The 23,893-nt window shown below is 39.2% G+C and overlaps 5 protein-coding genes across 11 annotated transcripts; all 5 read left to right on the top strand.

The window, feature by feature from the left end:
* Positions 1-301: 301 nt before the first annotated feature.
* LOC135583494 (protein phosphatase 1 regulatory inhibitor subunit PPP1R8 homolog) lies at positions 302-3,047 on the top strand. 3 transcript variants are annotated; one of them, XM_065165913.1, is made up of 4 exons: positions 319-441; positions 635-735; positions 814-1,460; positions 1,790-3,047. In XM_065165913.1, exons 3-4 carry the CDS (start codon positions 1,006-1,008, stop codon positions 2,601-2,603), a joined length of 1,269 nt encoding a protein of 422 aa, XP_065021985.1. In that variant the 5' UTR covers positions 319-441; positions 635-735; positions 814-1,005; the 3' UTR covers positions 2,604-3,047. The 3 variants fall into 3 exon arrangements, with proteins under 3 accessions (XP_065021979.1, XP_065021985.1, XP_065021987.1); XM_065165907.1 differs by lacking the exon at positions 635-735 and having other exon boundaries at positions 302-441; XM_065165915.1 differs by lacking the exon at positions 635-735 and having other exon boundaries at positions 323-441; positions 967-1,460.
* Positions 3,048-4,753: 1,706 nt separating this feature from the next.
* On the top strand, positions 4,754-9,663 carry LOC103981332 (vacuolar protein sorting-associated protein 32 homolog 2-like). 2 transcript variants are annotated; one of them, XM_065165922.1, is made up of 8 exons: positions 4,754-4,883; positions 5,061-5,201; positions 5,706-5,805; positions 7,709-7,794; positions 7,886-7,977; positions 8,224-8,332; positions 8,411-8,606; positions 9,407-9,661. In XM_065165922.1, exons 2-7 carry the CDS (start codon positions 5,130-5,132, stop codon positions 8,600-8,602), a joined length of 651 nt encoding a protein of 216 aa, XP_065021994.1. In that variant the 5' UTR covers positions 4,754-4,883; positions 5,061-5,129; the 3' UTR covers positions 8,603-8,606; positions 9,407-9,661. The 2 variants fall into 2 exon arrangements, with proteins under 2 accessions (XP_065021994.1, XP_065022002.1); XM_065165930.1 differs by lacking the exon at positions 8,224-8,332 and having other exon boundaries at positions 9,407-9,663.
* Positions 9,664-10,387: 724 nt separating this feature from the next.
* Positions 10,388-15,907, top strand: LOC135583499 (sufE-like protein 1, chloroplastic/mitochondrial). 4 transcript variants are annotated; one of them, XR_010500932.1, is made up of 3 exons: positions 10,388-11,596; positions 14,638-14,774; positions 15,377-15,907. XR_010500932.1 is itself a non-coding variant. In XM_065165940.1 (2 exons), exon 1 carries the CDS (start codon positions 10,400-10,402, stop codon positions 11,573-11,575), a length of 1,176 nt encoding a protein of 391 aa, XP_065022012.1. In that variant the 5' UTR covers positions 10,388-10,399; the 3' UTR covers positions 11,576-11,596; positions 15,377-15,907. The 4 variants fall into 4 exon arrangements, 3 of the variants coding, with proteins under 3 accessions (XP_065022012.1, XP_065022029.1, XP_065022020.1); XM_065165940.1 differs by lacking the exon at positions 14,638-14,774; XM_065165957.1 differs by lacking the exons at positions 14,638-14,774; positions 15,377-15,907 and adding an exon at positions 13,401-13,656.
* A 396-nt stretch (positions 15,908-16,303) lies between these two features.
* Positions 16,304-19,661, top strand: LOC135672415 (subtilisin-like protease SBT5.3). Its single transcript, XM_065180897.1, has 11 exons — positions 16,304-16,611; positions 16,691-16,803; positions 16,875-16,972; positions 17,064-17,222; positions 17,355-17,463; positions 17,550-18,081; positions 18,162-18,256; positions 18,331-18,576; positions 18,650-18,764; positions 18,839-19,052; positions 19,119-19,661. Exons 1-11 carry the CDS (start codon positions 16,516-16,518, stop codon positions 19,658-19,660), a joined length of 2,319 nt encoding a protein of 772 aa, XP_065036969.1. The 5' UTR covers positions 16,304-16,515; the 3' UTR covers position 19,661.
* Positions 19,662-20,242: 581 nt separating this feature from the next.
* LOC135648343 (nuclear transcription factor Y subunit C-6-like) lies at positions 20,243-21,494 on the top strand. The gene is made up of 2 exons (XM_065165967.1): positions 20,243-20,402; positions 20,719-21,494. Exon 2 carries the CDS (start codon positions 20,771-20,773, stop codon positions 21,254-21,256), a length of 486 nt encoding a protein of 161 aa, XP_065022039.1. The 5' UTR covers positions 20,243-20,402; positions 20,719-20,770; the 3' UTR covers positions 21,257-21,494.
* The last annotated feature ends 2,399 nt before the right edge of the window (positions 21,495-23,893 follow it).

Below are 23,893 nucleotides of genomic sequence, written 5' to 3' on the forward strand. Positions count from 1 at the left end.
TAATATTATTAAAAATAAAAACATGATGTTATAGTTTCTTTTATATTTAGTATTTTTAAATTACATTATAGTATTTTATGATATTATTAAAAATATTTAGTAAATCTTTTTCTGAAATAGTTTAGTAAAAAAGATTATTCACACTGCTAGGTTTTGGGAGTCAAACCCAACGCGACCTTTGCAAAGAGTAACCCGTCGCGTTACCAGTGGCTTGGGATCACTTTGACAAGAGGGCCCACCTTTGTAACAGATATGATGCGGTCTTGGGGTCTTCGGTGAGTGCCCGAATAATTTGCCCTCTTTTGCATCACGACGATATCGCCATTCCTTCTGCTATCTCAGTTCTTCTCCTTCTCTCAGCGCCGTGCGCCGTGCGCCGTGCGCCCTGCTTCTCGTCACGGGAGAAACCCTAAATCGGATATTGCTCTTGATCTCTACGAGGTGACCCTTATTCTCGCGATCTAATTATCGTTGGATTCGGAATTGTAGATTTGATTTATATTTACTAGTTTGATTCGATTGCCGTCGGATGATGTCCTTGTTGCGTTGCTTGATATCTTCTCATTCTGTGTGTATAGGGTTTAACCTATAAATCTTTTATATTTAATTCCTTTTCGCCTTTAATCTAGTGTAGATCGTCGTTGCGCCTGAGTAGGAATGATTTCACGGGGTTGGAGGGTTTTGATTTACTGAAAGAAAGCTGATTCTTTGTTCGCTTCATGAATTTTTTTCCCGGTTTGTACTCGACTAAATGGTGTCGCTGCTATGTTTATACCATTGGTTTCTAATATTATCGTTCGTTTCATGGAACAGCTGGTTTCTGCTATTCTACTTAGGGCTTTATTGTATGTCCATACGAGCTATGTAGTTTGTGGTTTGTACGTTCCGGAGAGAATTTATGTGGATTGACCTTAAGCTTGCTTTGTTTCGGCATAGAAGATTGCATCTTTGATGGGTTTCATGTAGGCCAAAGAGAGAAAAAGAGAAAAAAAGAGGATTAAAGATATGTATAGAGGAGGTCTTGATAGGTTTAAGAAAGCACAATCTTTGGAGCCTTTTTCTGTCACCTTAAATTCATCGTCCAGATCCGCTTCGGCTCCTAAAGCAACCCACAATTTTGCTCAGCCATTCCAGACGCCACAGGATTCCAGCGTTAACTATGTTCAGCATCAACAGCATGTCGCCTCAAAGTCCACTGGACCTGAAGCAGTGGTTCCGGTTGCACATACCACACAGATAGGTGGTGGGCAATCAACTTGGCAGCCTCCTGACTGGGCAATAGAGCCCCGTTCTGGCATTTATTATCTTGAGGTTGTGAAGGATGGAGAAGTCATTGATCAGATTAATTTAGAGAAGCGGAGGCATATTTTTGGGCGGCAAATCCCAACATGTGATTTTGTGCTTGATCACCAATCTGTGTCACGCCAACATGCTGCAGTAGTTCCTCATAAAAATGGAAGGTTAGATCTATGTTCTTATTAGTTGTTACATTTGTTGTCATCTTGTGCTTTGCTCTGTTGGCCAATAGATTGAAAGCACAATGAAGTATATGCTTTGAGATTGTCTAGTTTTATTATTGCAGTTTAAATCTTATGATTTTTTGAATATTTGTTACTTTGTATTTGTTGATTCCATATTATGTAATTCTATTATTTAAAAATTTAAGAGAGTGAGTTATTGAAAGCTTTTAATATGGAATGATTTGTCTTTGAATTTTGTCCTAGTCTACATTTGTTGTTGTCCTCCTACGCTCGGAACTAATCCAGACTTTTATACTTTGTCCCTGCAGCATATATGTAATTGATTTAGGGTCAGTGCATGGTACATTCGTTGCAAATGAGAGGCTTACCAAGGATAACCCTGTTGAACTTGAGGTTGGTCAATCTCTACGATTTGCTGCATCAACAAGAAGTTACATATTAAGAAAAAACACTGCTGCTCTCTTTCCTACCCCTGCACTTCCAGCAGGAGTTGATCTACCATCCCCTCCAGACCCCACTGATGAAGATGCTGTTGTGGCATACAATACGATATTGAATCGTTATGGCGTTAGCAAGTTGGATCTTTCTTCCAAGTCAAAAAGTCCTTCAAGGAGTGCTTTAAGTGGAACGGATGAGAGACAGCACCAAGGCAGACCATCCAAGAGAAGTAGGAAAAATAGAGTAGCATTTATAGATCAGGTTGGTGGAGAGCTGGTTGAAGTAGTTGGGGTATCTGATGGTGCAGATGTAGAAACTGAGCCAGGTCCTATTGGTGTAAAAGAAGGGAGTCTTGTTGGGAAGTATGAATCTCTTGTACAAGTTACTGTTATACCAAAAGGTAAGGAACAGATAGCTCAAAATGACGAGGGTGCGTCTCCCAGAGGTGTCACCGATAAGCTGCAGTATATATTGAACAAAGTGAAAAGCACTCCAAAGAGTGGGATTTATGATGATTTGTATGGAGATGCACTTTCTGGTAAGGTGGGTTCTTCTTGGGCATACAGATCAGATGGACAGGTAGGATCAGCAAAAGGTGTTGAGGAAAAGCCTCTTAGCTCTGCTGGTGAAAAAGAAAATGCTAGTTCAGCTGATGATAGTGATGATCTCTTTGGTGACTCTTGATGATGTATGATGGCTCAATGGAAATTCTCTTCCATTCTAGCCTGATGCTTAATTTTTAGCATGTTTTCCTCTTGAAAATTCTGTTCATCCTAGTCTTTGAAAAGTTGATGGGCTTTCAAGTATTACCTGAGATGGGAAGAAATGTTGAGCGTATGACAGTGCTCATCTGTTTTGTGACTTGGACGATGCATGAAAATCCATGATCTTCTGTTGCTCATCTATAATTTTGTCGCAAAGATTGTTCAGTGCTCTATCTGAGAAATCTTTATGATTTGATAATTTGTATTGTACTCTGTGGTCACATGCGTTCCCAGTATTTTTCAATCAAACCGTTCTAGCTATTGTCTATTGGAAAACTTTTTAGTTCTTATTCAAAATCGAGGTACATTGTCTCAGGCTTTTGTATAATTTATACCGTCAATATTGAGCTCTTCTATTGTGTTCTTTGGTGTTGCACTTTTTATTATTTCTTTGGAGCATTGCCTTTTTCATGTTGTTTTGTTGAACATTTACAAGAAACAAACTAATTTATCATATGGTTTTTTGTATTTAGCTCCTTGTTCAGAAGATCGAATCCAGAACTTATATCTTATTTTCATAGATTTAAGCTATTTCCATGCTCTTTATAGGACACTATATAATTTGTAGATCATACTCTTGGAGATTAGGATTGTTACTTTCCTGTTTATCTATCATAAATATTTGTTATTTCGTGCCACAATATTTCTGATAGCATATGAACCAGCTTGAAATATGGTTAAACAAGATACCTCATTGGTTGATAAATTACTCATAGATCCCAAGGTGTATGTTTGTACTGTAAACCACCATGAGATGTAATTCTGATTGTGATAGGTGATTCATTATCGAGTTACTGAACATTTCAAAAGGATGGGATAGAATATATTATATAATACATGTGGTGTGAGTAATAGTACAAGCTGAAGATCTTGAATCTAGATGGCTTTTTGAGTTTCCTGCACTTGTCACCAGACAATGAACTCCCAGCTGCTCACTTTATGGGTTTTGCTAATGATGTATTGCTTCTAGTTTAAGAAGCATGAAGAAAGATTACATGAGTAGCACTTCATTTGTTGACCAATCTTCAAGTGGCATATGTACTTCCAGTTCAAGTCATATTGCATTGTTCATTGAATCTGTTTCACTCATTTCTTCTATTGGACTTGTACTATTTACTTGAGTTTCCTTAAAGCTCAAATTTAAACCTATTTGCACATGAGAGAAGATATTAAAACTTATAAATACATTGAATGTTTTCTTACTAACTTTCTGAGATTTGTGATGATGTAAACAAAATCTTTATCATATATGAGCATAAAAATCTTCGTCTATTCCTGTTGATTGAATTTTACATGTATCTAAAAATTCTAAAATAAGTACAGAAGTTGGATTTGCAATAGAAATGGGTGCAAATTGAGGATGGATTCCAGTTCTTAGATAGTCAATTTGAATTGAAGACAAGTAAAGTAAATTTTTTTAATATTCTATCAATTATCATTGAGAAGAAAAGTCAATGATTTGTTGGGATTTCACAATCTTTTAGCTTAGGAAAGGGTGGGGATGATCCAAACAATCCAACACTGAAAGATTCTGGATAAAATAAGGACTTTAAGATATGTCCATATAAACCATTGTTATTTATATGATTGTAAGAAAATTATCATGAAAAATAAATATAAGCTTCCTTTTTTTTTTTTTTTTGTTAGTGACATATTAATATACCAACTTAAGAAATGCTATGGCAATATGGTAGCCAAATTCTTTTGATATTTGTAAAAGATGGTCCTTTTTCTTTTTTTTTTTGAAGGTGATCCCAACAATATAAAAAGAAGATTTTGTTCTCATACTCTTTTTCTACCAATTTCTTATAACCAAATAGATTAAAATATATATATAATTTAATCTTTTACAACACAAATATTTAATATAATTTTTTGTTAAGAAATATAATGATATAATCAATAATCATATATTATCAACTTATTATTTTTTTAATAGGGTAATTATCAGCCCAGTTTAAATGCTAGCCGCGTTAGTTGTTGATACTCTCACTCCGAAACGGAATCACTTTCGGTTCCTATATACGTCTCATTATCTCTTGAATCGGCGCACAATCTTTGGATTTCTGAGTGACTTTATTCTTTCCCTCTTTCTTCCCCACTCGATAAGAAACGCGATCGATCGATCGTTCCGATATCGCTCGCGGAAATCCTCAACGCAACAGGATCGATCCATCTACCTCGTCTTCTCTTCACGTAGGTCGGGTTTTGATCTTTCCAACTTCTGAGATCAAAGGCAATCTTTTACTTCTTCTTTTTTTCGCTATTTTGTTCGGTTTCAGTTGATCGGCGGAAGACATCTTTTGTATGTTGTCTCTTACATCGATCAAAGAGAGATCTTGCAGCAATTAACTGTCTAGGGTTTGGTTTGAGGCAGGGAATTCGAGGGCTAAAGCTGCAAAAGCGGGCCTTTTTGCATGTTGAGATTATTGCGAGGAGGTGCACAATGTTTAGCCGGCTGTTCGGGAAGCCCAACGAAAAGGCAAATGACTTGTCTACGATGGATAAACTCTATGAGGTACGCTTGGTCTTGTTTGATTGAAAATTGTAATCGTTGTCGAACATTAATTTTGAGAGAGGTTTCATCATGGCATGCCATACCGGGGGGTTGGGAGGGTTTGATCTCCCAGGTTGCAAAGGAGCAAGTTACCATCGAACGAAGACTTGCTCTCGAGAGCATGCCAGCATTGTGGGATGTAATTTCTAGGCAGATTTTTGTAGATAGACGACGTTGAGATAAAGCCTGGATAGTATATTTTGGTCATCAACTTGGTTTGGTCTTTGTAATTTTAGGTATTGGGATATTATGCTTTCACATCACACACGTTGACATGATATGCTTGCTGAGAAGCACAAAACATGCCCGGGTTATTCATTCTCTGATGCGTGCATGATATCTGTCTATCAAATTCTGGATGAAATATATCTGCTTAATGTCTTTGCTTTATGTCCATTTTTAGTGCAACTTGTAAAGAAGTTATTGTAGTCAGCCTGATTCATGACGTCTTTGTGGATAATTCAGACACTTGCTATGTTAGAGAAAAAGGAACAAGCTCTGATGAAAAAGGTGGCTGCTGAGATAGAGAAAGCCAAGGAGTTCACCAAAGCAAATAACAAGAGAGGTGGGTGTTGTAATCAGCTATCAGAAATTCCCTCAAGAATTATCTCATGCTAGCAGTCTCTATTCTCTGATGGTATTATTCAGTAGATTCTGTCACAAATGGAATAAAACTAGAAATCTGTGATGAAAATTTTACTAAAAGAACAAAACATTGTTTCATAAGTTCCTCTACCAGGATACACGTATAGATAGTTCAATTTTACAGACTGATTCTTATCTGTTTTGCATGGCTACTAGTTATAAAGTTCATAACTTGGTTTCAGTACTCAATTTATGGACATTGAACTAGTTACCATTTGATTTTTTTTTTTTTTTTGCTTTTAGTTTCAATTTCCATGTTGTGGTATCTATTTTCTTATTGTTAGTTAAAAAAAAAAGCTTTCTGGGAATACATGCAGACCAAGCTTTGAACTTTTGGAGTCATCATCTTGCCTCATAGCTTTCGTTCTTGTTTTTAATTGATTCAATACTTTCTTTCAGTTGAAATGTATTGATAATACTAATAAGAAAGTCTCTTTTTCATTTATTGAGATGATGAAGAGATAAAAGATCTACATGACTAGAAGTCGGCGAATATGTTGGGTGAATCTGCATCCATCTATTCATCTCAAACATTACATTACCCCTTCAGATTCAATTTAGTAATTTCATCCCAGTGTCCCATGTCACTTTAATCAAGGTGATTAAAATGAAGTATTTCCATTCAATGAAATCTTGATGTATGCTAATTCATATTCTTTCAGATATTACATATTAGTGATTTAAAAAGCGCTAAGTACCAAAAGACGTCAAGGTCCAAAAACGCTCGAGACGCTAGGCGCTCGCCCAAGCGCTCGCTCGAGCGAAGTGAGGCACTAAAATATAAAAATATATAATATAATTAATATAATTATTTAAATAAAAAATATGCTATTAAATTAAAAAATCGGGTATAAAATCACAATGTCATATTAATAAAAAGTCTCAAAAATCAAAACAATAAAATTTTATATCAAATCTATTAAGTTGCTTTATACACTTACTATTTATTCTGAAACCTAATAATAATTTTAAATAAATAAAAATTAATAGTATTAAAATCAAAATAATATATTATTAATCTAATAAATAAAAATATTATTATTAGTATACAGTTAGCAGTATACTGTTAATATACTGTTAATAGTATAGTGAGAAGAGTGTGAGAAGACCGAAGCTGCTGAGGCAACGTCAGCGGTAGCAAACGATAGCGATAGCGGGAGCGGGGAGCGGGAGCAGTGAGTGACAGCAGGAGTGGGAGCGGAAGCTGCGGCAGCGGGAGCGACGAGCGACGACAGCAGCGACGAGCGATGATTGTGGTAGCGGCGAGAAGTTGGCGAGCAACGAATGCGGTAGCGGCGCGTAGCGATAGTAGTGGCGAGCAGCGACAGTAGCAGTAGAGAGCAGCGATAGCAAAGAAGAAGTCTCGGCGGCAAAATCGCGAGTGTTAGGGTTGGGGAAGTCAGGGAAATCGCAAGAGGGAGCCTGATATCGATGATTTAGTTGGTTCGATTGAACCAACTAAAGCATTGGAGATCGAACCAGACGTAAAACACTTGTTTGATCGCTTGGTTTAACCCGGACGCTCGCCCGAAGCACCCGGCGCCTGGGCTCAGGCGAGCGCCTAGGCGGCGCCTCTTTGAAGCGAGGCGCTTGGACATGAAGCGAGGTGCTCGAGCCTCGTCTCGCCTTGCCCGAGCGCCTATTGAAATCGTTGTTGCATATGAAGGATGTACTATATCATCAACATTTGGAAGTTGTTGATTTTTAATATTTATAAATTTAGGATGTATTGATAGTATTGTTGTTTTTTCTTTAGCTAACAAATTTGATTAGAATAGTCATCTGTTTGTAAGTTCGATGATTTTTATTTTTCACCATTGCAGCTGCTGTACAATGCTTGAAAAGGAAAAGACTTCACGAACAACAAGTCGAACAGCTTGGGAATTTCCAGTTGCGGATTCATGATCAGGTTTTATTTTTAAATTTTTTATATGATATTTCCTGCAATTATCTTTCATAATCAAGTTTATATTATTCTTTGGGGGTTGTTTATTTCTCAGATTATAACGTTGGAAGGTGCAAAAGCCACAACAGAGACTATTGATGCACTGAGAATTGGAGCAGCAGCTATGAAGACTATACAGAAAGAAACGTGAGTGTATAAAGATGTTTTCCTGGAATATATCCTCTTACATGTTTTGTCTTTGCTGTTAGGGCTATATAAAGAAGTTTCTGCTATTTAACTATATGAACTGTAAAAATAAAAGAAAAAATCATGATGATGGTTACATAACATTCTTGAATTGTGTTAATTTGATCATTTCTTGTTGTGCTCTTCATATATGTTACTTCTAAGAAGAGATATATAGAGCTAATTTATGTTGTCTTTTTGGTAAAGCAACATTGATGATGTCGACAAGACAATGGATGAAATTAATGAGCAAACTGAGAACATGAAACAAATTCAGGAAGCATTGTCTCTTGGAGTGGCAGCTGATTTTGATGAAGTATTCACTATTGAAACAATTTCCAATTTCTTTTGTGTCTCTCTCTGCATGTTGATAGACACTATTGTGAAATTTCAGGATGAATTGGAAGCAGAACTTGAAGAATTGGAGGGTGCTGAGCTGGAGGAAGAACTGCTTAAACCAGCTACAGCTGCACCTGCTTCACCAGTCCAGGATCCTTCTGTTAAACTTCCCACTCAGCCTATGCCACACAAAAATACATCTGAAGAAGATGAACTTGCAGCACTCCAATCTGAGATGGCCATGTAGTGAGGTATTTTTCTTTTTTTATTTATTACACTTGTGTGGCGACAAATAGATTTTGCAGTTCATGATGATACCATTGTTTAATTTAACTGGTCTATCCAATGTTTTCTGGTAAAAATTCTTGTTGAATCATGAAATAGAGTAATTTCTGTTGTCCTTTGCCTTCGTCTTAGTTTCCCTTTGTATACTGTACTTAATTTGCTTGCTTCAGTTTATGTGCCACATATTGGTCTGGAAACTAGTTTGCGAAATGGTACACAGAATCCAGACTTTTGTTCATTAGACTTGATTATGGATTTCAGTTGTTAGTATAAACATGTTTATATATATACACATACATTGCCAGTCGATTTATCTCTGATAGCAATCTTAAGTGTATCTTATTAAGGACATGCACTCTTCAGTTATTATGGCTACCACTATTGCATTTGCAGTGCCAAATTTGGCATGCAATTAGAAACTGTACCACTAATCTTTAAAGCTTCTGATTCTGAAATCATGCTTTAATATGTGTATGTTACCGAGCTTCATGGTTTAATATATATGCTTGTCCGTTTTCCTTTAACAAAAAGTAGGAGACGAGAAAACTACATTTGTTGGAATATTTCTTTTTTGTTGTGTAAAGTTTATGTTCTGCTGCAATTAATTGCTCTCTTCCTACTGCTTCGTTTTATGTCTAAAGAAGTTTCTTGATCTAGGAACTTCAATTAACACTCTTTAGATTGAAAAATCACGTTATATTTTCCTCCTATATCATTTCTCACTATCAAGTGATTTGACATTCATGTTGGTTTTGCTATTTTGCAGGCCTGAAATCGGTGCCGCCTAGAGAATGTGCATTCAAATTGTCTAAAAAAGGATTCGATTACTCAATGGTAGTGTTGTCGGAGATGCTCTGACTTGATAGATTGTGGTCTTCACTGTGCATATGTTTTAGCAGATAATGGGAAGAAAGAGAAGCTTCCTATCCTTCTTTTATGGTTTATTGCGGTGTCTAATCTTGTAAACAGTTCTGAGTTGATTTTACCCTATCATATATTGATGCACATTTATCATATCCTAATTTTCACATGAGGAAATGTCTTTGGAATTTTCAGAGGTAACAGTTCTTCAATGAAGATTGACATGTAAGATAAGGCATTTGGAACCTTCTAACTTACAGGGGTCATGTTTGATCTGCTTTGATTTGTAAACATAGCTTTATTTTCAAAGACAAGATAGATCAAACTTTTTTTATTAATTCGATATATGAAAATCGATGAGATTTAATTTATTTTTTAAGATTTATCATCTTTATCAAATGCATATCCGATGATTCGGGCTTGCGAACACGATGTCTTGATAAAACTTTTTCGATGCTCAAATTAGTAAATGGTTGATAACACTATATTTTTTGAATAAGATTATATTCTTTGAATCAAACCTAATTAGAAGAGAATTCATCAGTAGAATTTGTTGTTGATGTAAAAAAAGGTTATGATCTGGCTATTAATCCATATCAATTATTTGCCAGAAGAATAGGAATTATTTGAATAAAATCATCTATCAAACTTATCAGAAAATGATATTGAAATGCTATTATTGGAAATGCTCCGTTTTAAATTAAGTCTCTTCATATGTTAATCTTACACCAATTAAACCATAATCACTGGCATTTGAGCTTTTTATTGGATCTGCACGTTGAACCCGTATCCGCTGTAAAATGGATATCGGGTATGCTTCCCGGATCCGAAAAAGATGACCATAAAAGAACCAAGTGGTCACCCTTCGTGAAGCTTTCTATCGCCCTCTCTCGAAGCGATGTCGTCTCTCTCTTCTTCCTCTCTTCGCATCCTCTCTCCCAAATTCCCATCAAAGCCCTCCTGTTTCCTTTGGAAAAGCCTCTCCTTTCTTCCCTCAAGATCCCTCCTTTTATCCTCCCCCATCTCCTTCCAACCCCTCCCCAGATCCTCCCCCCTCCCCCAACCCCTCCGTGCCCGGCCGCAACAGCGGGAGGAGGAGCAGACCGCCGGCGTCGACCTCTCCCTCCTCCCTCCCAAGCTCCGGGACATCATCGCCCTCTTCCAGTCCGTCTCCGAGCCCAAGGCCAAGTACCAGCAGCTCCTCCACTACGGGGCGCGGCTGCCCCCCCTCGACCCCGCCTTCAAGAACGAGGAGCACCGCGTGCGCGGCTGCGTCTCCCAGGTCTGGGTCCGCGCCTTCATCGACCCCGAGGACGCCGCCGCTGTCCGCTTCGAGGCCGATTCCGACTCCGTCCTCACCAAGGGTCTGGCCGCCCTCCTCGTGCTTGGCCTCTCGGGATCCCCTGCCCCTGTGATCGCCCGCGTGCCCCCTGACTTCGTTCACCTCCTCGGCCTCCGGCAGAGCCTTACGCCATCTAGGAATAATGGCTTCCTCAACATGCTCAAGCTCATGCAGCAGAAAGCCCTCCAGCTGCATGCAGATGCTGCTGATTTCAAGGATAGTGAGGCTCTCGGAACCGATAGATTAGACACAAATACAAAAGATGATTTTTTTGAGGGAAAAGATCCGATTTTGGGTGGAAAAGCCAATGAAATGAGCACAGGTCCCGACTCAGTTGTTAATGGTGGCAGAAATTCACCAGGTTATCATGCTTCAGATGTAGAAGAGAGATTGGAAGAAGATAGGGATGCTGTTGATATGACTCGGATAAGTCCACAAGCTGCATCCGGTGGGAGAAGGGAGAGGATGATCGAGAGATTGGAGAGAGGGCTATGTCCGGTGTCATTAGAGGTGGAGGACATATCTCATCTCCACGCAAGCCATGCTGCAGTTAGGGGGAGCGCTGGTGGAGAGACTCATTTCAACGTTAGGGTTATCTCAAGGGAGTTTGAAGGGAAGAGTTTGGTGAAGAGGCACAGGCTTGTTTATGAGCTTTTGCAAGAGGAGTTGCAGAGTGGATTACATGCTCTCTCTATTGATGCAAAGACTCCATCTGAAGCGCAATCTAGTTAAAGAAGAATTAGTTGTGACAAGGTTCTCATTTCTCTTTCTATCTTTTCCTTCAACGCCATCTTTTGTTAAATTGAGTTCTATAACATTAAGATAGATTACCTTCTTCGAAAGCATGCCATCTTGTAAAAACATAAACAGACTTGTTGGTTGAAAAAGTGAAAGATCTATTTTTTGCGGCTGTGCTTGATAATATTACATCATTATTTCACGGAAATATCTTTGCTTGCCAAGACTGCAACCTTTGACCCTCCCTAGGCCACGAACTGTTGGAAATCTCTTCCACTGTTTATCTTTTTATAGCTTTAATTAAATGAAATTTCATATTTTCAATTGCAATCCAAAGTTAACATTTGAGGACACTGAAAAAGTATTCAAATATTATTCGCATCTATAAAACCTATGCAATATAATCATATACTACATCACTCAAACATTTATGAAAACCCAAGTCCAACTTAAAGAAAAATCATCAACCACCACTTATAAATCCACAAGCATGAGAATCCATATGATCGCAAAACCAACAATTTCATATCATCGTAAACTAAACATAACATTCCAAAATTCTAAAAGTGAAAGGTCTTTTAAAGTTTTTACATGGTACATCAATTTAAATTTGTCAACAATATTTCATTACATACAAAATGCACTTATACAACAACAACATATCAACCAACAAGACATCCAAAATCTAAATAGCTTTCCACTTCCTCAGCCCAATTCTAATCTTTCAGGTTAGTTGAAAGCGTAGATGCACATCTTTGTAGCATAACTATTTCTACAATGCCAAAGCATATTATTATTATTTTCATAGTTTCTCTTCTGATTATGTTTCTGGCCTGTTCATCCTAATTACATGGTGACAAAGATACAACTGATGATAGATAGAAAAACACTTTAAAGTTTGACTTTTTGGACCCATGATTTTGGCAATATAGTAGCATACAAGAAAATATCAGAAGTATAAGGTGATTTTTATCTGCATAATAAGTCTGATATTTCCTATATGGAGTTTTTGATTTGATCCTGGATAATGCTTTTCGTCAGCAAACTAGTTAAATTATGCTCATTAGTGTTCAAGTTCTTGAGAACTTCCATTAAGAAACATGTTGCAATTCTATGATACGTATAGCTTATCGTGCTTCATTGTTGTTGTGCTGATCGTGGTTAATGATATTGACTACGGTTGAGTTTAGCAACTTAAGAATGTGTTTTGACTTCTTGTAGAGAACAATGCAATAAGCTCAAAAACACTTTCTGTTGTTGGCGCATGATGCTCATAGCAAGGAATAGTTATTATTCTTGAAGATGCCATTGAAGATTGATTGTGGGAATCTTATATATCTCAAAAAAATATTATTGTGAGAGTGTGTTCTCTGTTAATGTCTACTAAACTAAAATAAGGTTCAAGGTCATCTGTCAGTGTGTTTGGTTGCCATTTATATGTCGAGATCATGAGGAATACCCTTATGCCAATGCCTAGAAGCTCCAATTCTTCCTATTTTCTTTCCTCATTTTTGGAATTGTTATAACAATCTTAAAATGTGACTTTGGCTCAATGATGATAAAATACAATTGAGAAGTTTCATGGTTTTGAGCTTCTAATTGTGTACATAGTGCTCTCTGTTGTGTTGGATTATTTTATCTTTAATCTATTAGCCTAGAGTTTATCAGATTCTCTAACTGCAAGGCTTCTTGTTATATACACACAACTACCAAATGTATCATGGTCAATTTGTTGAATTATTGAACAATAACAAGGCATCATTCCTAATCATTTGGGGTTGGACTGATGGAACTTTTCTGGCCGTTTATCTCTCCTCAGGACAGTGATTATTTTGATTGGACCAAAGGTCAATTTGTTGAATTATTGAACAATAACAAGGCATCATTCCTAATCATTTGGGGTTGGACTGATGGAACTTTTCCGGCTGTTTATCTCTCTTCATGACAGTGGTTGTTTTGATTGTGCAATCTAGTCTTCAACTCCATCTTATGCTAGATTGGTACTGTATCTAATGTAGCATCAATATAATAAATTCCTTATTTGTTTTTTCAAGAAGAGCTATCACTGATCTCAACATCCTTTTTCGGTTAATATAACTCTGGATATGTTGCTTCTTGACTGCCAACATTTTTTATATGCAAAATATGGCTGCAATACCCTCGTAAGAAGTATTTGATTAGTTATGCATGCTTTACAACTTCACTTGCAGTCCATGGTGAAGGTAATTAAAGTGCCATTGATTCCCTAGCCTTGTTACTTGTTACACATTTCTGATAACCTTAGTGTAAAAGTAATGGTACAATCTTCCCGACATGTAAGACTTAATGTGTTTTTTGTTCAACATCTTTGTCCCAGTTAAGTCTGTTCATCACCCAATCCTATAGCTTCTAAATTGGGCAATATAAATCATGAATTTTTTATGCCTCTGATTAACCATTTAATACTCTACATCGAGATTTCTTTCACAAATATTAGAAACAGTTTCTGCCATAAATTGCATCCTTCTCTTGGCATATTTTGACATATTTTGTGTACCTTCATGTTCCTTTGATTGTTTGAGCATGCATCAGACTCTTGTCTATGATCATAATTTGCATTTTTGGACCTTTATAGCATGATTCTATTCAGTGTTTCATTGTATCAGGATTAGATTGTGTCAGCAAATCACTTTTGTTACAGACTCATGTCTATGAACTTTGATTTTACCATTTAGATGTTAATTATTGACACCTCTTGGAGGCCAATGGATCAAAGAAGAGAGAGGGAGGTACTTGGGCAGGGACTAGAATGGGTCTTATTTGGCATCTAGGGGTGTCTGGCAGCCTTCAAACAAGCATTTAGATCTTATTGGCTAACTTATAACAGAAAGGGATTACTGTTACTATATACAGTAACATGCTTGCAGATATCTACTTGAGACCAGAAATCTCCAAACTGTTGTTCATACTGAAAACTATTCCAGTATGCCACTCTCTCCAACACCTCCCTGCCATATAGTATGCATGTTTGAATTCCCATCAAGATAATGTTCATTCTATAGTATTGACTTTGATAGGTTACGCCTGGTGAAACTGAGAAGGCCCTACCTGTTAGAAATTGCTGGCAAGGCTGAGAGATGCTACCAGATTATGCAGTTCGATACTGTTTGTCAAAGGAGGAGTGCAGCTTGCAACTGTCCACATTGAGTTGAATGTATGATAATTATTTTGCACAAAAAGATGCGTTGGGTTCTAGGTTTAGGGATCAAAAGGATCTGATGTTACTCTAGTAATTTAATTTTTTGCTCTGCTCTGGTTATCCTTGTGATAGAGACTGCCAGCAATTTATGCTTATATTCTTACGTGTTCTCTTCATGCATAAATCTCTTTTACTGTTCACTTGTTCATCAACTAATTTATGTACACATTTTTTTAAATATAAGCCTATATGCATTTGATGCACCAATTTTTTTTCCTGCAATGAATTTGTTGGCTCTTAACACAATGCTTTTATTTTTCATTCATGTATTATTAATCACCAGTATTTTAGGAAGACAAAAGCAAACTTGGATACCTAAAAACCTACTGTCTCTTAAATTGTGGGTTAATTTGGATATATGCTATCTGATTCTTTTAATGTCTAACAATATGTGATCAATATCTAGCTCATCTTTGTTCATCATACACACCTGTTTCTAGACAAATTTATGCATGATATGGACAACTATGGGCATTAAGGTGGTATGAGCTCTGGTGTTTGAAATGATACTGAAGATGACCTTACTGAAGTTTTTCTCTACACTTCTGATCTCTTAGGTCTCGCCTTGAACTCATTGATCCTTCAATTCCAACAAAGAAATCACAATCAAACTGTATAAGATAGACTGCTTGCACCTGCCTTGGAGGTTCTTATGGAAGTGAAGAACCCAACCGAAGAGCAGAAGCTGCAGAAAGTTCACTTTATTGAGAGAGAAGATGATTTGGAACCTAAATTTCGACCTGATGCTGATTTGGATCCAATATAAGTAGACGCTGTAACGATGATCAGTATTTGAAACCTTCATTGGAAGGAGCTTCTTATTTTCTTGAAATCTCTTTGGAGATTTGTGTTCATCATCCTAGGCTAGAAATCTACAAATGTACAAACAGTCCATATGACTTGATAATTCAGTCAACTCAACCTATGCAATTGTGCATGTAAAACATCTTGTTCTTTTATGTCCCAAGATGATGTAGACCATCTTTTACATTTGAGCTACTCATTGTATCAATGTGGATTAGAATCCAGCTTTGATGTGAATTTTGTGGACTTGAAATATGAGTCAAATGTCATGCTTTATAGCCTCAGTTCCTGAATGATGCATCTGTCCATTTCACCCAGGAATCATTGATTATACAACTAATCACTTTAATCATCTATATTAATAAGAAAAACATGATGAAATGAGTTAACCTTCTCCACTGGGATACATGATTTGAAGCCTAAGTTATCTATGTTAAGCTACTTTTGTTGGCTCAAGCTTGATCAGTCTAAATCCTCCATGCAACTCACTGACACAACCCAACCAAATTGAACCATCTCAAATTAGATTCATATATTTATTTATCCAATCAATGAGTTATATATCTATATTTTTAATTATCCAATCTATGAGTTATATATCAAATTAGATATGCCAAACTCACTCTCACATAGGCAGTTTATAGGGTTTTTGTGAGATCTAAATAAGGAAGAGATAATGATTCTCTTCATCCCTTCCAAGAGAACTTTCTTGTCAGGTTTATCTCTAAACAACAGAAATATTTCTTTTACCCAATGAAATGGTTTGCTCCATCACAAAGGAGTTCCAAACACTTCGCACTCTGTGCTATAAACCCGAAACACGGGAAAACAGAGCACCGCAATCCAGGCTTCTCTCCAAGAGATCCAAGCAGAGGGAGGGAGGGAAAGAGAGATGGAAATGGCGGGGCGGAACTCCACGCTGCTGCTGCTTTTTGCCTTCGTCTTCTTCATCCTTCTGCTGCAAAGACCAGTTTTTGCTACCAAAGAGGCATTCTTTTGGATCTTGCTTCCTCAAAGACTGAATCTTTTTTATGGACTGCGTCTTGTTGGCTTCATTGTGTGTGCAGGCTTATGTGGTGTACCTCGGAGAGCACTCGCGTGACCCCGATTTGTCTCCCTGGGAAGCTTCCATGAGAGCAACAGAGTCCCACCATGAGCTGTTGGCTTCGGTGCTGAAGGAGTAAGCAGCAGATTTATTCGAGGTTTCAATCTGTTGAATTAGAATCATAACTTGTCATTGACTGATTACAGCAAGGAGAAGGTGGAAGATGCAATCTTTTACTCTTACACCCACAACATCAATGGCTTTGCGGCCTACCTCGGGGAGGAAGACGCAATGGAGATATCAAGTAGGCCTTAGGACTCCTCCATCTCGTACGTAACGCGTTCCAACTCTTCCATATGTTCTTTGAGAGCCGTTTCCTTTTGATCTTGTGGCAGAGTACCCAGGAGTCGTATCAGTGTTTCCCAACAGAGGCTACAGTCTTCATACCACTCGTTCATGGGAATTCCTTGGCCTCGAGAGGAACAGCGAAACACACTCAGCGTGGAATAAGGCTCGATTTGGTGAAGACGTAATCATTGCAAACCTTGATTCTGGTATCATCATTGCTTCAACAATCTTGTTCTTGAACGTTCATCATTGGATCATCGAGTACTGATTGATCAACTCAAGCTTTTACTCGATCTAATTCTTCCGAGATCACTTCGTCTGTCGTTGTGGATTCGCAGGTGTGTGGCCTGAGCACCAGAGCTTTAAGGATGATGGCTATGGAGCAGTTCCGTCGAGGTGGAGAGGAATCTGTCAGCAAGGCAGTGACCAAAGCTTCTCCTGCAACAGGTATGTTCCTCAGCCTTCATTCTGCACCAATTCCTTCGTTCCGAGATGGTCGATCATGTTCAGGAGTCTCGATTTCTGGGATGCAGGAAGCTGATCGGTGCTCGGTACTTCAACAAGGCGTACAGAGCCGCCGCTGGCCCGCTCAACGCCACCTTTTACTCTCCGCGAGACTACGACGGGCACGGCAGCCACACTCTCTCCACCGCCGCCGGCAACTTCGTGCCCGGCGCCAGCATCCTCGGCCACGCCAACGGCACCGCCAAGGGCGGCTCGCCTCGCGCCCGCGTCGCCGCCTACAAGGTCTGCTGGCCGCGGACCTTCCGAGGCGAGTGCTTCGACGCCGACATCCTGGCTGCCTTCGACGCAGCGATCCACGACGGCGTCGACGTCCTCTCCCTCTCCCTCGGCGGCCGTCCCTCCGCCTACTTCGAGAATTCGCTAGACATCGGGGCGTTCCACGCCGTGAAGAAGGGTATCACCGTCGTCTGCTCCGCCGGCAACTCGGGCCCCAATAACTCCACGGTCACGAACGTAGCGCCATGGATTCTCACCGTAGGCGCAAGCACTTTGGATCGGGATTTCCCCGCCGATGTCGTCTTCGGCAACAAGAGAGTCACGGTCGACTCCATGAACTCCCATTTCATCTTCACAGATCGATTCATGTCCACCATGCCAGCACACTAACTCTTCCTTTACAGGGAAAGAGTCTCTCCGAGGCATTGACGGGCAAAAAGCTCTACCCACTCATCAACTCCAAAGAAGCCAATCATGGCAATGCATCGAAGGAGAAGGCGTAAGTGACCTACTTACTGACTCGAGATCGAATCTTGTGAAGCTTGGACGGATCTAAGCGGAATCTACTTGCAGTGAGTTGTGCCTTCCGGGATCGCTGGACCCGGCAAAGGTGAAAGGCAAGATCGTCGTGTGCCTCCGCGGCAGCTCTGCAAGAGTTGCCAAGGGAGAGATCGTTCGTGAAGCTGGCGGAGTTGGGATGGTTCTCGCAAACTCTGGTAGCTTTGGGAACGAGATCATAGCTGATGTACATGTCCTCCCGGCAACTCACATCACCTTCTCCGATGGCCTCGCCCTCTACTCTTACCTCAACTCCACCAAGTAAGCTCTGTTTTGCTTGTTGCTCCAATCATTGGTAGCGTTCATATCTGCAACTGCGATGATTCTCTCTCAGGTCGCCGCTCGGTTACATTGCGGTCCACATGACGAGGCTTGGAGCGGAACCGGCGCCGGCCATGGCCTCTTTCTCCTCTAGAGGACCAAACACCATCACCCCCGGCATCCTCAAGGTTTGCTGAAGACCGTGTTATGGTTGATGCATGCATGCGTTGTGTAGCTGAAGCATTTCAACCTGGCTTTGCAGCCTGACATTACTGCACCGGGCGTCGATGTTCTTGCTGCCTCCACCGGAGACGTTTCGCCAACAGAACTGGATTTCGATCGCCGGCGGGTGGCGTTCATGTTGAAATCTGGCACCTCCATGTCATGCCCTCACATATCAGGAGTCGTAGGTCTCCTCAAAGCTCTCCACCCCAGTTGGAGCCCTGCTGCAATCAAGTCCGCGATCATGACGACCGGTAAGAGCCGTCAACACCCATGCTTAAATTAGCTTTCACTCGATTGCTTCATTGGACTCGTTGCAGCGAGAGTTTGGGACAACGAGAACCTGCCATTGTTGGACGAGGCGACCTTCCTCGACGCCTCGCCGTTCAACTACGGCTCCGGCCACGTTCGACCAAACCGCGCCATGGATCCCGGCCTAGTTTACGATCTAACGACGACGGATTACTTGAACTTCTTGTGCGGCCTCGGCTACAACTCCACTCAGCTGGCAGAGTTCAGCTCCTACTCGTGCCCATCGAAGCCTCCTCACATCAAGAATCTCAACTATCCTTCCATCACCATCCCTGATCTGTCGTCCTCCACCAAGGTGACTCGTGTGGTGAAGAACGTGGGATCACCAGGCACGTATGCTGTCCGCGTGATCGAACCAAGAGGGATTTCAGTGACTGTAAGCCCCACCAATCTCACATTTGACGATGTCGGGGAGGAGAAGAAGTTTGAAGTCACGTTGAAGAAGATTAAGGAGGGGGAATCATCTGCAGAGTATGTGTTCGGTAGATTGATATGGACTGATAGGAAACACTATGTTAGAACTCCACTGGTGGTGAAGTCTACCTCATAAAAGCCACTATTTTTTATTTGATTAATATGTATGAAATAAATTTTAATTTAAAATATATTATTAGCATAAACCTATATTTGATTGTGATATATTATAATTAAATTTTATTAAATCTCTATCACCATTATCAAAATAAGATTTAGCATATATTTCAAATATCACATAATCATTATATGGTGTAGCTTTACTCTATTAGCCTAACTATAAGAAGAAGAGGGAGAGAACACATACATCTCCTAATTATCCTTAAATAAATCTTATTTAGATGGAATAGCATATTATTAGGTGATATTAACTAATTATTTATCTCTTTTCATTCCATTGTAAAAAATATTATTGTAAGGTCTTAAGTTCAAATTTTATGGGGTAAAAAATATTATTGTACTAAATCATCAGTTTGGAAATTTCATGAAAGGGGAAGTTTATGTAAAACAGATGTTTGAGAGTAGTGTATTGGTGACTCTAAAAGATTTTGCCAAATCTAACATTGTAACCAAACCATGGTTAAGTGGAAGACTCTTCTAAAGGTCATTTGGGGAGGGGGTTGTGTGTATAATTAGTTTTATGAGGAGAGATATTTATGTAAAGGAAAGAAACCAAACAAGTACTTTAAAAAAGGATCATCTCTATACCCAACCTTCTTTTTCCAGGCGGCCGCTCTCTCTCTCTCGCTCCCCAATTACTTCGACCAACCTTCCCCTCCTCTTCGCCCCTCGCTTCCATCACTTCTTCTCTACAACAGGTAATTAATCTCTCTCTCTCTCTCTCTCTCTCTCTAGGCGTGTGTGTGTGTGTTTTGGGCTCGAGCTCGTGGTTCCCATTTGAACCTTTTGATGAGTCCATGAGACGCTCGAGACCCTCATCGCCGCTTGCGATTCGATCGCGGATTTCCCCTTTTTTTTCTTTCCTCTTGTCTGATTAAAGATCGAATATTTTCTAGATGTTCTTGGTGAGATCCGTCTTTCTTTCCCCTGTTAATAACAATTTGTGGGTGGTTTGGAGATTTCTTTGTTTCGTTGTACAAAAGTTCGGATTTTGACATGTTTTTTCTTCGAAAGGTGAGGTTTTGGATCCGGTCTGCGTCAAAGCTCAGATTTTTGACAAGGGGGCATGGATCAGCAGCCCGGCCACCCTGTCCCACCGATGATCGGCGTCCCCCCCGGGGTCCCGTATCAGGCCTATCAGAACCTCTACCACCAGCAGCAGCAGCAGCAACTCCAGATGTTCTGGGCTGACCAGTACCGCGAGATCGAGCAGACCACCGACTTCCGCAACCACAGCCTGCCGCTCGCTCGGATCAAGAAGATCATGAAGGCTGATGAGGACGTGCGCATGATCGCCGCCGAGGCCCCCGTGGTCTTCGCTCGGGCCTGCGAGATGTTTATCCTGGAGCTCACGCACCGGTCGTGGGCCCACGCCGAGGAGAACAAGCGCCGGACTCTGCAGAAGAACGACATAGCGGCGGCCATCAGCCGCACTGACGTGTTCGACTTCCTCATTGATATTGTGCCGAGGGAGGAGGGGAAGGAAGACGTTGCCCACGCCCTCGGAGGCCCACCTGTCGACCCTCTCTCCTACTACTATGTCCCCAAATAGCAGCGGTGCGAGTCTTTGAGCAATTCTCATATGCTCTCATTTGCATAAATGCATTAGCATGACTATAGACTTATGATGCTGAACTCGGTATGCTGTGTTTAATGCTGATGGAAGAACCTAATAGTGAGTAGAATTTGCTTGCCATGGCTGGTGATGTGTTCGTGTTGGTGAGTTTCTGCTGTACAACTGTGTCCCATCCAATTGCATTTATGTTTAATGACAAGCTTATGTTATCTGACATCCTGCTATGAAACTTGATTCATGTAAGTTTTGTTGCATACATGTTCGATGAGAAGCTTATTCTACTTGGCATGCTGCTATAGGACTTGGTTCATATGGGTGTTGTTACCTCTAAGTTAACTGTTGTGGAATGGTTCAAGTAATATGCACGATGAGGAGTATGAGATTCCATTTGGGATGTATGTGCTTGCTGGTTATTTTTTCCTGCTCAATTTGCAAATATGCTAGGAATAATACTACTTTTTTACTAGCTTTATGCATGAAATTTGAGGAAAATATTTTTTTACATTTCTCTATGAAAAAATGTGTGAGAATTAGGAGAGGAGTTTATTATAGGCATGATGGTTAAGGTAGTCACAGAAACTATTTCTTTCTAATGTTTGACGATGAGTCGAGTGAATTTTCTTCTCATCCACTGATTCAGGTGGGTGCTGCAGCAGTTTACTTCTTTGTCACTATGGCCTCTCTATTTATTCGATGTTGATGTCCATGTTTCTTTCTTGGAAAGAACAAGACAGAGTAGGGTAGAGACATTTGTTGAGACTTACAGCTGTTGTGACAGGTGCAGTATGTGCTCTTAATTATTTCAGGAAAAGTCTAGGTCCTTATTCATTGTTATTCCAATGCTGGTGGTATATGGTCATCTCTAAATTTATTTTCTGGTTTGTTTAGTTTGGAGTCATTCATGTTGGATCTTTGTTTGGGTCGATGAGCATTCTTTGATATCCTTTATATGCAGTTCATTCATGCTGATACTAACACATGTACTCTTGAGAGTTGCTTCCAGTTTCTTGTGGGTTACTGTGCTAATTATTTTACCTGAAAACATGTGGTCATGTTAACATGTGTAGACAGAGAGGTCAGGGAAACTAAGCAAGTGGAATCATCTGCTTCGAGGTCATGCAGATTAGTGCCTGGTAGATGTGAAGTTCAAGTTCTGAGGTTTCCTAACTGTTTTAAGGCTTAGATGACTGCAGTAATGTTGGCTCTCTTATCTTTCAATTTACGAATCACAAAGTTTTAAGCGTGATTTATGAAAAATGTTGTGTGACAAATCATGTGGTGTATCATTGATTTATCGATAACATCGTCGTGATGTCTTTTAGTAAGAATTAGACAGGCCAACTATTAGTTGTCGATAAAAGTAGATGTTCTTGATTTTGAAATTTCCTGCTTTGTCCATATCAATTTCATTCAGAATTCTAAGTTGCCATAAGTCCTGTTTGTCTCCTAATCCTTCATATCTTGGAATAATACTATTTAGACTTGAAGAAAAGGTCTTTGATGGCTTTTTATTCCTTCCCCCAAACCCCACAATTCATCCACTTATATCTCTGTTTTTATCAATTCTCACAAACTTTTTATCTGTAGCATTTGTGCTTCAGTAGGGGAATTCCAAGTGAAGAAAACTGAACATTTTTATTATGGTTTGTGATATGGACGACATTTTGAAGCTCATGAGGAGCATTTTCTTGATACCTGTATTTTGATTAGATCAGAGTATCTGTTTATCTGAGGACAAAAATGAGGGTGATGATTTGAAAATCTCCATGATTGTGAAACTAAGATGATTATTTTTGTTTTTTTTTTCTGAATGAAAAATCCTTTTTGCTTTACATCTGAATCATATAATGAGTATGTAACTCATATCATTTCTTTAATGTGCAATCATATTATTCTTATTTACCTGAACAATTCAGCATCATCATGACTTTTTATCTTTATCCATCCAAGTGCTTTGCCCCATCATCCAGCCATGAATGGGTCAAGTTAACCATAACCCTAACAAAGTTGCACCTTCCTCTACAAAAACTCTCGTGTCCAACCTCACAGCTTCCATGACCTTTTTCTTGCAGAGATGGTTCCACTTTTCCACTTTGAAGCACAACTTGTTTGTTGTTTGTGGTCAAATTATGATGAAACATTACTTATCCATCTGAGTTTTACTTGTTCTTATATCTTAGGTGGCTTAGCATGATTTTTATGGTTGAAAAAATCAGTTGAGCAATTCGGTTTGGATGCTTTGTTGTTTGCAATTGCCTTCAAAGCATAGTTATCATTATTTAGGGAGGATATTGACCTTTTCAAGTTTTGACTTATTGCAATAATTTATATTTATATATCACATATAATAATAATAATAATAATAAATTATTAGTTATATAATGCTTAGATTGTATAGTGAAAAATGTAATTATTAAACACCCTTTTGTTAAAGAATGACTTCAAGATATTTGATGAAAGGATAAATGAAAATTCAAACTCTAATAAGTTGGATAATAGAATAACAAATTAGCATGAGATGATAGTAAATGCTTCGAGAAGAGAGAAAAATAATGATAATGAAAAAGAATTGGTATGAAAAGGTACTGATCAAAGAAAGAGAAGAAACTCTGT

Source organism: Musa acuminata, chromosome BXJ1-4, assembly GCF_036884655.1.
Source record: "Musa acuminata AAA Group cultivar baxijiao chromosome BXJ1-4, Cavendish_Baxijiao_AAA, whole genome shotgun sequence".
Classification (NCBI taxonomy): domain Eukaryota; kingdom Viridiplantae; phylum Streptophyta; class Magnoliopsida; order Zingiberales; family Musaceae; genus Musa; species Musa acuminata.